The sequence below is a fragment of the Ctenopharyngodon idella genome, chromosome 9, assembly GCF_019924925.1.
Source record: "Ctenopharyngodon idella isolate HZGC_01 chromosome 9, HZGC01, whole genome shotgun sequence".
Classification (NCBI taxonomy): Eukaryota; Metazoa; Chordata; class Actinopteri; order Cypriniformes; family Xenocyprididae; genus Ctenopharyngodon; species Ctenopharyngodon idella.
This window is the reverse complement of record NC_067228.1, coordinates 4,420,652-4,435,967: the sequence shown is the minus strand read 5'-3', so window position 1 is coordinate 4,435,967 and position 15,316 is coordinate 4,420,652. Positions and strand designations below refer to the sequence as shown.

Below are 15,316 nucleotides of genomic sequence, written 5' to 3'. Positions count from 1 at the left end.
TGTAATGAGAATCACTTATAAACCGGTTGTTTTCAATAAAAGAGAAGCTTTAAAGTGGATCACCGCTGGCAAAATGGGCTTTAAATAAAACTGGGCTGGGAACGTTGCCTTCCAAGGCCACTCCCAGTCTGCTCCTATTGAAAAGTATTGAGTCAACTACTGCCTTGCTTGAGTAGGAAATACTTCTTAGCAAACTTTTCGTTACAATGGTGTCGACTTTTATTGTTCCCAGCTAACATTTAGTAACATTTTTAAATGCAAATGAGCTGCTGCTCCTTGCCCGCTTTCCAAAAGAGGGCGGAGCTTTAACCGCTCACACTTTGGTTGCTCAACAACAACAAAGCTGAAGAATCTCACGCAGCCAAAATGAGGATTGTCAGTAACGGTGTTCAGCCATGAGGACCATCCAGCATTGAATTGACCCTCGTTTGTGAAGCAGTCCGGTGTAAAATGACGGCATGGCAACAACACTCTACTACAACAACTCTTCCTCTTCTCTAAAGCAGCCCAACATGGCCTCATCCCCTTTGTTGTGTGTTCTCGGGGGCGGGGTTTATGTAAATTTTAGGGCTAGTGTGTCAGGACTCGGGTTTGATCTGACCCGTTTCTCTTGCATAACTTTTGTTTTTGTTTTTGTTTCTGCACGTGGCGATCGCTCTCAGTTGATTGCACTCTGCAATCAGTGTGGCCGCATGTGCTATATCGCAGCTGTTTGTTATTTTCTTCCTGATTTCTCCGCTATTTAATCTCCTGTTTTCTTTCTTTCCTTTGCCAGTGCGTTTAGTTTCCCGTAAGTTTCACACGTACCTTTTTGTTGTTAACCAGTTTTCAGTCTTGTCGTTTGGTGTTTCTTTTTGTTATCTGCCTAGTTGTTCTGTTGGATCTTCGGATGGTCTGAAACCCTTGATCAACGGATTTCCTGGCCACGACTTCACGCATCTAATGTGACTTATTCTTCAGGAATTTCCTCTTGTTGTGGCGGTCGGTCTGGACTGATCTTTATCAACTGCTATTTGACAGTTATCATGGACTGGGATTAATTCTACGTTCGTCTGCTGTTCGCCTGGACTTTGACCTCTTGCCCGTTTGATTCTCCTCCCTGCATTTCCTGTGGATTGGACGCTTTGTGGACTGATTATCTGGTTTATGACGATCGCCTGGACTGTGACTATCCCCTGCTCTATTGAGTCAAGTTTGGCCCTGAGCTTGCGCTCAATGTCATTATTTGAGCAGAATTAATAAAGTTTATTGAGTTCATCTCTGCTTTTGGGTCCTTTATTATCGGAAACCTGACATCGTGATGTCACTAACACGGGAAGAAGCTCGTTGTAGTCCCTACCAGCCATTTGCTGTAGTCCTTAAACAGCAAATTCTTTAAAAGATAATATATCTCCCTTTGCATTGAACTTTGAGCATCGCAACTTTGCAGACGTTGTTTACGCTCTAACAGCAATATTGCACACTAACTAAAGTTAAAAAAAGGTCTCCCTGTGGTCTTCCACAAAAATAAAAGCTTAATGGTTTAACACTTTTTAAGACAGAAATCAAGACAGACATAAATGTTATTATTGTAATTTTACAATGTACTGTAAAATAAAGTTATTATTATTATTTCACTCATTTTCTTAAACACTAATTTAAAAAAAATGTATTTCTTCTTCTTCTTATTATTAGTAAAGACGATGATTCTATACTCATATTGATTTATAATCAGATTTTTTCCAAATTGTGCAGCCCTACATATAAATAAAATAATACAAAATTGCATTTTAAAATCACATTCACAATGTTAATCAGAAAAATCACAATTTGATTTTCCCCCCCAAAACCAGCGTATACTGTGCAGTACGTTTCAAAGACCACAAAACATGCTCTCCAACAGTGCCTTTACCAAGAACCAGAGTAGCTCTATTATTCTCATCATTTCATAGTTCTCATTCGGGTACACTTAAAAGTGAGCGTGTTCTGTGATCTTTGAAGACTTTGGCTTAATTGCCTCTGAAAGAAATGGCACAGTGTCGTGCTTTAGCACTGATTAGATGGTCACTATTACTTCTGGGGCTTTTCAGACTTGACTGTAGATCAGAGAGAAACCGAAAGAACATTAGTGTCACTGCAGAATCCCACGGATGAGGCTACAAACGGTGAACAAAGAGGAAAGACTGTTCACACATACAGCACTTTGTGTCACCAAAGCGATTGTGCGTCATTAAGTTGCCGGTTTAAGCCGCTGCCGGTGAGAGTTTAGCAGAGGTAGACTTTATGCAAATTAGCACTGACATGATGCAGCATGTTAGTTATGTTTTTTGATAAAAAAAAATCTTTTGAAGCCACATCTGAGTTATGGGAAAATGTGGAACCGAGGAAGAAATACTGTTAATGCAGACAGATAAAGCAGTATAGGACAAGAAAAGGAGATTCTGTGGACAGGACGAGCAAAGACAGGCATCAAGATGGTACAGAAAGAGAAACAGGAATAGACTGTGGCCTACTTGCCCTCATGCTGCCTAACAAGCCGACACTGGTACACAATAACACACACAGGTGAGACCTATCTATTTCAGACACGCATCTCTCAGCCAGAACCCCAGAGGGACCAACACCAACCAAATGAGTTCAGCAGGAACTTCACAGAGACACAACCAACAAAAAAACTCAAAGGCTTTTGAATGTGGAACAAACACCTCAGGTTAGCGTGGAATCAAAACTGACCATGTTCACAATAGCATTCAAAAGTTTCCACCTGACATATCACAGAAATAGGTGTCATGAGAACTGCATATGCGGTTGTTAGCAAAATGGCAGATGTTACGCCCGTTTCACACTGCAAGCTTAAGCAGCGCGTGAGCATAACTACATCGTCACTGCAGCTGCAGAGACGTGCGAGTATTCACACTGGAAGCGTTTGTACTTCGTCACAACAGCGGCTCGAAGCTGCATATAAAGTGAGCATTTCTTTACAAAGACAACTATAAATTTGTTTTTATAAGTTGGTCATTTATAAACTTGATAGTCTTGAAAGTTTGTTACCATGGGGACGTGTACAACATTCGCATATAAACGTAAATAAATAAATAAATTTAAAAAAAGCCTTGTGTCATCCATTGCTGCACATGAATGAGGTAAACTTTGTGTTTTACATCATCTGCCGCGTGCACGTTTACAACACAGCAAACTCGGCGAAAAAAGTCAGCAAACTCGGGTTTGATTTAGGAATGCTGCAGCCCATATATCTCTCTGTGTAATAACTAAAATAATGTTTATATATCATATTTTCTGGCTAGTTTACTTTAGTTTTTTATAATACACCATACTTTAACCCAAACTGAATAATTAAAAACAAGTTTAAATGGGTAAATCTTCTATAAATATTTTTGATTCTTAATTTTCTTTTCTGTCATACTCCAATTCTTGTTAAAACTTGCTTATTCTGTGCATTTTGAACACTTTTTGTGTGAAATTATATTTATTTTGTCCATCAAAAGTGTGCTTTCACTTTAATTGAGCGTCAGCAGCGAAGCAAAAATAGACTCGGAGACGCTCCTGCTGCCGGTGTGAATCTTTTTTTTACAGTCTATAGTGTGAATGCATCCGTTGGTTAACATGCATGCCGAAAAAAATATGCGCTGCTTACACTGGCAGTGTGAAATCGGCGTTAGCTTGCAGTACCTTTAACAGGGACACTTGGCGTGCTTTTTTTCCCTATCATATATTTTAATAATCATTGCAATTATCATTCAAAAGCTTAAACACTCAAAATTCATCCTGTGAAAAGCAGTTTATAATTGGACATTGCATTAACATGGAAACAGTACTTTAAAACCTTTTAGCGGGCTCAATTTTTGTGATATTATCAACATCAAATAAAAAACTTTGTTAGACATATGGCTTTGATTTTTTATTTTCAAGTCCAAATTATTTTGCAAAATATATATTTTATATAAAATAAAAATGTTTACTTCTGTACATTTGCTTTACAGTAAACTTCATCTTCTAAAACTTTTATACTTTCATGTTATGAAACTGCTTTCAGTTCTGCAATAATCTACTGAGTGTCTTCTTTAAAGGGAACATATCATGAAAGTCATGACTTTTTTCTGTGTTTAAGTGCTATAATCGTGTCCCCCGTACATCAACCAACCCAGAAAACGTGAAAAAGGACAACCCAGTAACTTTGTTTTGGCAAGCCTTTCTCTGCAAGCATGTGAAAAAACGAGCCGTTTAGATTTCGCTCCCCTTGTGATGTAGGAAGGGGATCTTATTATAATATTACCGCCCCTAAATTTGCACGTTTCCACCTACAGCACCGCCATTTTGTGCAAGCGAAAACAGTGTACCAGTTCTAAGGCCATGGCAAAAGTTTTTGCTTTGTAAGAGTTTCTGTGTCGCACAATTTCTCTTCAATATCTGTCTCCGACACAAACGCGATTCATCCACACTGGCAAAAGTTCGAGCGAATCATGCTAACTGTTCTGTCGTTGGCTGCACAGATGAGCACACAACACTATTTAGAGTTTCGTTAGCTTGGATAGCTTGCAAGTTGACCCTGGCAAGCTCGATTGCTAAAAAAGGAGCGTTTCTGTCCAAGCGATATTTTGGAAAAAATATTAGACCATTTACAGCATTTGATAGCAATCATAAACGTTAGCCTGGTGTGTATGGCTCTGTTTCGCAAACAGGTACGCTATGTATAGTGGGCGTCAATACAGGTTTTGCACAAAAGCTTAACATGATGCTAGTCGATGAGTTGAATCAACTCCACAGCAACTACATAAATTTATCCACTAACCATTCAGAAACGTCTAAAAGTTGTAACTTCTTCCCGAGTCTCTCCATCAGTGTCGACTCCGGTTTGAACAATGTAAGGCTGAACACCGTTACTGACAATCCTCATTTTGGCTGCGTGAGATTCTCCAGCTTTGTTGTTGTTGAGCAACCGAAGCGTGAGCTGTTAAAGCTCCGCCCTCTTCTGGAAAGGGGGCCGGGAGCAGCAGCTCATTTGCATTTAAAGGGACACACACAAAAACGGCGCGTTTTTGCTCACACCCACATAAGGGGCAAATTTGACAAGCTGATAATAAATGATCTGTGCGTTATTTTTAGCGGAAACTTCACAGACACATTCTGGGGACACCAGAGACTTATATTACATCTTGTGAAAAGGGGCATAATAGGTCCCATTTAAAAAGAGACCAACCAACCAAGTTTACAATAACAAATCAGGCCCCTGACAAAGCAAGCACAGACAAAAAGCTGATTCTCACATGCTCTCGCAGAAGCGCGCCAGCGTGCTGGGTTTCTCTTGGTTGCGTCGTTGTCTGAACCAGCGTTGGATGGTCCTCACATCCCAGTCCAGCTGCTTGGACAAACCCTCTAACCTCTTCTCATCGGGGTGCTGAAAGACACAGCAGACAGAAGCATGTCACTGCAGAGAAATGCCACTGTTAGAGTACAAACAAACCGCCTGAATTTGGATTTAACAGCTTGAAAAATTCACTGAATGCACATTTAAAACTGTTGTCTTTAAAAAGCCATCTGCACATATGAGCCAGTGAGACTCAGACATAATCACACTGTTTGATGTACTGCTGTGCCAGCATACTATAATGACTTGAGTACTGGGGTTTCAGTTGTGAACGAACAAATCTTTCAAGTGAACCAATCATTCTTGTTGCACTAATTTGTAAGACCCTCCTTTCTAAGGCACATTTCATTGTTTTGTTTGAGCTTACTGAACGCATATGCCACTTTGAACTTGACTGAACGAGGCTGAGAATGGCACTGAACAAAATGCAAACAAAACGAACAAAGTATATCATCGAATGAGGATCTGCTGACCATCATTGACTGAACAAAAGGGGTCATATGTGGTTAAGAAAACACAAGCAGTGCAATCAGAGTTTGGCACAAAAACAGGTTTGACAGGTGTGCAAAATGCATGATCGGCAATTTATGAATTTAATGATGACTGATGATCATACACAATTAAAATGATGGCAAGCATAATAGTTCAGTAATTATCCATATTTAAGGACATTACTGAATCTCATCATTTATTTATTTAGGATTTTTGTCTTTAGCTTGATAAAATGAAGGAAAAAATCTGCTTGGTTGTCATTTGTGGAGAAAAGGCTTATAAAGTACATCTTAAGACTTATTGTAGACATGAAATCAATAATGAGGAAAAATAAGAATGAATCTGCTGAGTGAATGATTCATTAACTTACAGAAAAAGTTGCGTTGTAAAAAAAAAAATCTAATGATTCAGTCAGTGGGTCGAATCAAAATCCCCACTAATAGTCATGTATGAGTCATGTATGTTTGACATTTTGTTCGTACAGTTTTTAAATACTTGATTCTGATTGGTCATCGTAGCAAATATTTTTGGGACTTTACAACAAGGTCCCATATTAGCTATAGTTAGTTAATGCATTAACTAACCTCAACTAACAATGAGCAATACATTTGTTATAGTATTTATTCATCTTTGTACAAATTAGTTAATATAAATATTCAACTTACAACTTTTGATTGTATTAGTAAATGTTGGCGTTAACATTACTTAAGATCAAAAAATGCTGTACTAGTTTTACTCCGCTCTTTTTCTCATACAAATCTCTTCAATCAATATTTTATGTCCATTTATTTATTTATTTGGTAAGAAGTCATGCAAAAAGCAGGATAATATAGAGCTATTATTGCAAAACAAACCACTTCAGGATGATACAGGACACCTGAGCTTCGGCAAAAAAACAAAACAAACAAAAATATCTAAAGAAAATAACTTTTTTTCCTCAATGAACATCTACTATTTTTATGCTAAAACTATTTCATAACAGCCCTAGAACTGATGTCTATCAGTAATGGGTTTCATCCAAACTCAATCAAATTTCAATTAGAAAGTAGTATCCGCTAACGTGCTAGATGAGTTTCGCCCTGAGGACTCTCTCTCCGTACCTCTCTCTGTCTTTATTTCAGGCAGGAATTGTCTCTTTATCCTTAAAGTATGCCTGAATCTTGTGTGTTCGAGAATCTGAACATTTGTCAAGGAAACTCGTGGCTAAAAATAGTCCCGGTGCGTCAGTGCACATGAGCTCTGATAAAGCCACACACGTCAAAGAGCCACACTATCGCTTTTCCTTTACAGCTTTCAGATTACGATTACCTATACCGTCAATCCACACTACCGTCATCATCGAAACTGTCTTTCTTTCAAGACAAGGGCTCAAAATGTGAAATGTTATTCTTCTTTTACATGGCGACTGCTGCTCTGCTTCAGTTCATAAGTTCATGCTGTGGCTCATGCTCTGTCGTCCTCATTCTCAAATGAACATCAGATTCAAGATAAATGAACTTAACTTACGTTATGTACTGATTCAGCTCATAGGCGAAGAGAGTTCACAGTATCATAGTGAAACGCTAGGAAATGTTCTGTTCACTTAATGTGATTCTCTGTAATCAAACGAGGCGTATCTCATTTCAGCAACTGTAACAAGTCCTCGATTTGATTCTGATTCACAGTCTCTGCAGTTTTTAATCACCTTTCTGCATAATTTAACAATTATTTAAAGATAAATGGCTGATAAAAAAATCTTTTCAATGTCATGATTCATCTCAGCCCCAGTAAGAATATTATACATTATTTACTGAAATTACTAAACTAAATTACACCATTTTTTTTTTTACATTTTACTGAAAATCAATTTTTGTTAGACAGATAGATAGAACGATAGACAGACAGACAGACAGACAGACAGACAGACAGATAGATAGATAGATAGATAGACAGACAGACAGAGAGATGGACGGACAGATAGATAGACAGACAGACAAACGGCTGGTAGGGACTACAACGAGCTTCTTCCTGGGTTGGTGACATGACGAACCCCAAAATTTACATAAACCCTACCCCCAAGAACACACAACAAAGGGGGTTTGTTTCATTCTAAAAGTTGTAACTTCTTCCTGAGTCTCTCCATCAGTATCCGACTCCGGTTTGAACAATGTAAGGCTGAACACCTTTACTGACAATCCTCATTTTGGCTGCGTGAGATTCTCCAGCTTTGTTGTTGTTGAGCAACCGAAGCGTGAGCTGTTAAAGCTCCGCCCTCTTCTGGAAAGGGGGCTGGGAGCAGCAGCTCATTTGAATTTAAAGGGACACACACAAAAACGGCGTGTTTTTGCTCATGCCCAAATAGGGGCAAATTTGACAAGCTATAATAAATGATCTGTGGGGTATTTTGAGCTAAAACTTCACAGACACATTCTGGGGACACCAGAGACTTATATTACATCTTGTGAAAAGGGGCATAATAGGTCCCCTTTAAGGTTTCATGTTTGCCTTGTTTTCTTGGCATGTCCTGAAGTACATTATGATGTTTCATGTACCAGATCGTTGTCAGGCCTTGACTATGTTTTAGTTCATGTTTTGGATATAAAACTATCCTCTTAAAGGGACAGTTCACCCAAAAATGTGAATTCTCTCATCATTTACTCACCCTCATGTCATCCTTGATGTATATGACTTTCTTTCTTCAAATAAGCACAAACACTCCATTAAAGTTGCCACGATACTGGAATTTCTAACTTCGATATGATACCTTGAAAAATATCGATATTCGATACCATTACTGCTGTCCCTGCCAGTTTTAAAAGCACTTAACCACTCAAAACAATGTGTTAGTGCTTCTTCTTACCCTCCCAAAGCAATAAATCCCCTTTAACTGTGGTAAGAAACATGGTATTTACCTTGGTGATGGCAGTGAAGACCTTTTCCAGAATGGCATTGTGCTGAGCCTTCTGCGGTCCATTGGCCTGGATTTTCAGACCTAGTGCACATGGTCTTGCAATAAACCTACAACAGCCAATAACAAAGAAGACTTTATTAGGTTTATATCTTGTAACATCAATGCTTACTGACTTAATTCTGAAGGTCTGACAGGCTGCATTAAAAATCAATTTTCGAAGGGAACCTCAGAGGTAAAATGCCTGCAACCACAGCTGGAGGCTAAAGAAATCCTCCTGTTTGCAATCACTGTCAAATCTTCAGAGACAGCGAGGAAAACCACATGGGCCAGTTGTAAGCATTTTGTATTGACTAGCTTCTTTTGCGAAGGTCCGATAAACATCTGTGTATTAGGAAATAAACAGCCGTTGATCAGAGCAGCTGCATTAAAGTTAGTATTGTTATGCTAATGAGATTATATCTTGTTGATCTGATAATGAGAATGTTATAAACGAAAACAACCAGAAGAAACATTTCATGGGTCATTGCTACTTTGCAGTACATTTTAATATCCTCATCTTAAAAATCTCAGACGAAATATTAAACTGGCTATTTTTAAGATGGAGTCACATTTAGTTTGTTCTCATTTATCACAATATAAATGAAGTGAACATAAATCATTTCACTTTCTTTAAGCACATGTTTATATTTTGTCCATCTTCTTAAATGATAAACTGGCAATTTCTTAAATATTCTTGGCAATAGTGCTTATTTGGTCATCAATTCATAGGATTTCCCTTTGCAAACTTTTTAAAAACCTTTAACAAATAAAAAACAGTATGTTGATGATATCTTCATCAAGGAAGTGACATCATTGTGGTGGTAAAACAGCACTGATGGGTTTGATAAATTCGGTGACGTTTTGTAAAATTAGCTGGTTTGTGTCTTTCTGAAACATTTCAGAAGTACAGAAATCATTATGATGATATCAACATTGATTACAAAGATTCCTCCTCATGTATGCTAACTCAATCCAGCAAAGGCTAACTTTAGCTCGTTATTTACAGTGTGTTCATTTTTTCAAGTTATAATTAATAAAGCTGAGCTTGACCAAAGCATATTTTTTAAACTCTGACATACACTTTTATAGAAATACATCCTTAACACAAGCATATTGGATTTTACAAAGTATAAGGGAGTTCAGATGGTACTTCAGAACAGGAATAACTAAGAATATTTATTTACAATACCGTTCAAAATTTTGGGACAATTTTTTAAAAGAAATTTATACTTTTATCAAGAATGCATTAAATTGGTCAAAATTTACAGTTTAGACATTTATAATATTACAAAAGATGTTTTGAAATTTATATTAATCGAAAAATATTGAGCAGCACAACTGTTTTTAACATTGATAATAATAAGAAATGTTTCTTGAGCAGCAAATCAGCATATTAGAATGATTTCTGAAGGATCATGTGACACTGAAGACTAGAGTAATGCTGAAAATTCAGCTTTGTGTCACAGGAATAAACTACATTTTAAAAAATATATTCGAATGGAAAACAGGTATTTTAAATTGCAATAATAATATTTCACAATATTACTGTATTTTTATTAAAGAAATGAAGCCTGAGTAAGCATAAAAGACTTCTTTCAAAAAGTCTAATCAAGTCACCTTTCACTGTGAAACCGAACAGTGAAATTGATTCAATGAAATGAGTTTGTTTCACTCAAATAATAATGAAAGTTCATTGTACTTAATAGAAAAAACGTTGTGTGAACTTAATATGATTGAGTTGAGTTGCAGCAGATTTCTATTTCCCAGCATGCTCTGTGTCAGACTGTATAAATAAATGTTGAAATTAAGTGTTATTTTGTGTGTTTTTGCTCAAGATTGACATAAGTTAGTGTTTCATGTTGTGTTACAGGGGGTTCTGTTATGTTAGTTTTGTAGGGTTACCGTTGTGGTGAAGAGTAGAGCTTGTGGTTAGGTTGAGGATGCGCTGCAAAACTTTTAAGACCATACATACTGTATGTTGTTTGATTTTATACATGCAAGTATATAATGACAGTCTCTTTGATAGTTATAATAACATGTGTTATTATATATGTTATCTAACATTTAACTAAGATCTGAATGTGATGTTTATGTAAATTAACTGTATGTAATTAACATTATGATGAGTTGGGCGAGGCTTAGGAATTGTGGGAGTGAAGAGATGCCGGTGACGTGATTGTTAATGAGAGATTCCTGTGCACCACACTGGCCTTGCTCCACCTCCACGGCTCTCGGCCTCACCCCACTTGTCACAAAAATTTTAAGTTCTACTAACTTGAGTTAAAAATGAATTAGTTTATTTAAAGGGTTAGTTCACCCAAAAATGAAATTTCTGTCATTAATTACTCAACCTCAAGTCGTTCCACACCCGTAAGACCTTTGTTAATCTTCGGAACACAAATTAAGATATTTTTGAAGAAATCCGAGAGCTCTCTGACTCCTACGTAGACAGCAATTTAACCACCACTTTCAAGGCCCAGAAAGGTAGTAAAGACATCGTTAAAATAGTCCACATGACTGCAGTGGTTCAACCTTAATGTCATGAAGCGACGAGAATACTTTTTGTGCGCAAAAACAAAACAAAAATAACAACTTTATTCAACAATTTCTTCTCTTCTGTGTCATTCTCATACGTTGTTTACGTCCAGCGCCTTCAGGTTCTACGTTAGAACGCCGACTCATTATTGGCGGCTCCTGTGTCAGCATCACACACATGTCATGCTGCTCACGTGATCAGCTTTGGCCAATACTGATCCGGCATTCTGACGTAGAACCTGGAAGCGCTGGACGTAAACAACGTATGAGAATGACACAGAAGAGAATTGTTGAATAAAGTTGTTATTTTTGTTTTGCTTTTGTAAACAAAAATTATTCTCGTCGCTTCATAACATTAAGGTTGAACCACTGCAGTCATGTGGACTATTTTAACGATGTCTTTACTACCTTTCTGGGCCTTGAAAGTGGTAATTAAATTGCTGTCTATAGAGGAGGAGTGGGAGAGCATGGATTTCATCAAAAATATCTTAATTTGTGTTCTGAAGATGAACGAAGGTCTTACGGATGTGGAACGAAATGACGGTGAGTAATTAATGACAGAATTTTCATTTTTGGGTAAACTATCCCTTTAAATGTTTTGAATTGGTAATAAGTTTCCTTAAATATCTGAACTTATTGAGTTTTACAGTGTAAATCTTGACCTAAATGATGGAAATAACATCACAACATTTATTTCCATCAAGAGGTGCATCAATTTTTGGTCAAGAACTTGTATTGACAATGCAAGAGGTGAGCACTCTGTAAAGTCTCTTCCAGCACATCCCAAAGACTTTCAATGAATTTAAGGTCTGGACTCAGAGGTGCCAATTCATGTGTGAAAATGGTTCTTCATGCGCCCTCCCAACAATTCTTTCACAATTGGAGCGTAATGAATCTTGACTTTGTCATCCTGGAATATGGCCATAATACGTCTTCCTACATGGTTGTTTAAGAAATGAAAAGCTACACACTCCATCATTTAGGGTTAAAAGGACTGTTTCCAAACATATAACACGCTAGAAACATAAAAAAAACTGCAATAATGATCCAGTCATAGACTCTTAAGTATTTGCCTATTTAAATCCAAACGGTGACATTTTTTTTGGCCGGGCAGTGTATATGCAAATACTTAGAGATAAACTGGTCTTCTAATGCTGGACATGGGAAATAAGATGTCACTTGAATGGAAATGGAGGTGACAGCAGACAGTATTAATGAGCTTTTGCCACTTAATTAATAAGCTCATCCAATTAAGAGCTCTCACACAATGAAAATTCAATTCAGTGCAGAAAATGCTCCAGAAAATGGTTCTTATATAAAGCTGAAGAGCCACGATAAGGTTATGAAGTCAGCGCTCAGACTGATTTGCGGCTTGCACACTGTTTGCTTTCGTGGGGCTGAAATGCCATAAATGTGCTGTTCCTCATCATAAAAATTTACAGCGATTGTACAGTGCAGGAGGATGGAAGAGGACGTTTGCACTTCAGATAATGTGTCCTCTTTCCACAGAGGAAGTTAAGCGATGCCGCAGTGAAGACAGCTTTTATCAACAAGTTTTGGGTTGGACGCTGATTTTGGAAATGTTTTTTAACATGTAAAGTCAGCTCCAAATGTTTCAACTGCCTGAACACATGGATTAAACTTGGTAATAAAAAAAGACACAATCCCAGAGGAGATCCTGACAGTATATTCCACCTTCTAACAATGAAGACCAAAATTCAGCTGGAGAGATCTGAAGAACTCTGTCAGATGAAGGTGAAGAACAGATGGTCTGTGGCATGCATAAACACAAAACCTCTGTGCTGTCCCGCTGGGAATGTGTCAAAACTGCTGCTTTTGTGACATCGAAAAAGCCAACTCACTTTCAAGATGTCAAAGCTCATAATAGTGCAAAATTAATGTTTAAGTTTCACAACCAACTGAAAAGCGTGATATACTGCTGATATCAAGTGCACAGTGAGTAATCTCAATCATACACTGTAAAAAAAATGTTGGTTTAACTTAAAAAAGTAAGCCTTAAAATTTTGAGTTCATTGAAATAAAAAATTTGAGTTAATACAATGTAGGCGATTGATTTAATCAACAGAAACTCAAAATATTATGTTATCTGAACCATATTAATTATCAAAGGTGATTTGACAAAAGAAAAAACGTGATAAATCATGAAAATAATTTTTTTTTACAGTGTACAATCAAAATATAGGGGAGGCCGGGGCTAGTTGTCACAGGGGCTGTATGTCAGTAACTAGTCAAAAGTCCAAATGCACAAAAGTTGTTTTTTGCCCAGAATCAAACACTGATTCTGGGCAAAAGAGAACAAAAAAAAAACAATTTTGGTTAAATCTGCTCAAAAAAGTTTTGGGTGCATCTCCCACTTTGTATTTTTCATTGCCTATTTCAACAATGTCAAATACAAAAATAATGTGTCCAATATTTATTATAAATATTGAAAAATCTAGCATTCAAATCAATAAATGAATGAATTGAGACTACAAAAAATTTTCAAACTGATTATCAGCTCTTAAATTGTTACTACAGCCAAGACAGAAAATCATATTCATATCATATAAAATGAAAAAATATTGTATGTCACATGCAATGATTGTTTTCTGGTGTTGCTAGAAACTAATAGGACCTACTTAAACAATTATGTAAAATTATGCAATATATATTTTTTTAATTTGTGTGAGTTGATATATCATGGATGTGACAAAAAAATATTATTTCTTTTTAACTCATATACACAGAGTGAAAGATGGATGTTTGCATAATCCACAGCTATTGGAATATTCCTGTATAGATTTAATAAGCATATACAGGAATCAAACAGTGTGATGAATTGCAAAATTTAGGTCATGAGACTCTTACAAATGTAGGCCATGACGTTTCTTTTAATGTTTGTAAATATTTTAAATAAGATGACCCAAAATTCTGATTAATACACCTTTGACAGGTTTCTATAAACCACTTGACTTTGACTTAATGTGTTACATAATACATTTACTTGACATAATGCATAATAGGAAACATATTTCACTAAATGTTGTGCTTCATACACTAATAGTTTCACTGTTTCACTGTTTTGTGCTGAAAAGGACCGGTGCCCTTTGTGACAACTTACCCCATACAGTAGTGTGACAAGATGCCCCAGTGTTGGGAGTCAATGGGAGATTGAAAAACTTTACATTTGCTATAAAAGCATTCCGTTCACAAAAAACAAAACTAGACGGCACACCTAAGACTGGTCTACAAAACAAAGAGAGGCACTGACCTACTTTCATCAGTATCATTATTCCAGAAGACGGGCCATATTGAGTTCCTGTCATTGTCCTAATTCATACAAGGATTCAGTGACAATGTGAAGGAGCACAAAACAGTCACATCATCATCATCAGCTGAGGATGAAGCCCTGAGCGCAACATCTTCAGCAGTGATGATGATGATGATGCTGGTGCTGGTGATGATGATGGTGGTGGTGATGATGAAGATGTGACACTGGACGTACCTCTCAAAGACCAGCCGGATCATAAACATGCAGAATGCTAAAGGACACGCTAGATACAGATCCTCGGCTTGTGGAAAGGTTGACTCATCTGTATTTTTCAAGTCAGCCCAGGTTACGTTGTGCGGGAGCCAGAACCTCTCGTTCCAGAACCACACCAGAATCCCTGCCATTTCCAGCGGATCTGATGTCTTTACGCCCGTGTTGATGTGCAGTCAATGGCCGATGCGGCTTGCGACGCTCTTCCACGGTTGATCTTTGCAGATCCAGTGTGGTGATGATGATGTTGGTGATGATGGACCGCCCGTTTGTGTTGTGAGTCCCCACTCTCTCCAATGTAGGGAAGTAGAATGCGCCCGACGCGCTCCGCCTCCGCGACGCTGATTGGTCCGTGAGCTTGTCAATCATAAACCCGTCGCTTAAAGGAACAGTTCAGGAAGAAATTGTTTTCACGTTTGTATCTCATATTATACTTTATTTAAGCTTTATTTCA

General features: G+C 37.4%; 1 protein-coding gene and 1 long non-coding RNA gene across 2 annotated transcripts in view; both read right to left on the bottom strand.

Annotated features, from left to right (window-relative positions):
• Positions 1 to 15,212, bottom strand: part of cers6 (ceramide synthase 6) — a 50,493-nt gene extending 35,281 nt beyond the window's left edge. The window contains exons 1-3 of the mRNA XM_051905171.1: positions 14,827 to 15,212; positions 8,749 to 8,854; positions 5,265 to 5,395 (exon numbers count right to left, since the gene is read on the bottom strand). Coding sequence (XP_051761131.1) covers positions 5,265 to 5,395; positions 8,749 to 8,854; positions 14,827 to 14,996 — 407 coding nt within the window. The 5' untranslated portion in view covers positions 14,997 to 15,212. The remainder of the gene's footprint in view (positions 1 to 5,264; positions 5,396 to 8,748; positions 8,855 to 14,826) is intronic.
• The window catches only part of LOC127518482 (uncharacterized), a 241,839-nt gene that overhangs the window by 95,283 nt on the left and 131,240 nt on the right, over positions 1 to 15,316 (bottom strand). The gene's annotated exons all lie outside the window — the stretch shown is intronic.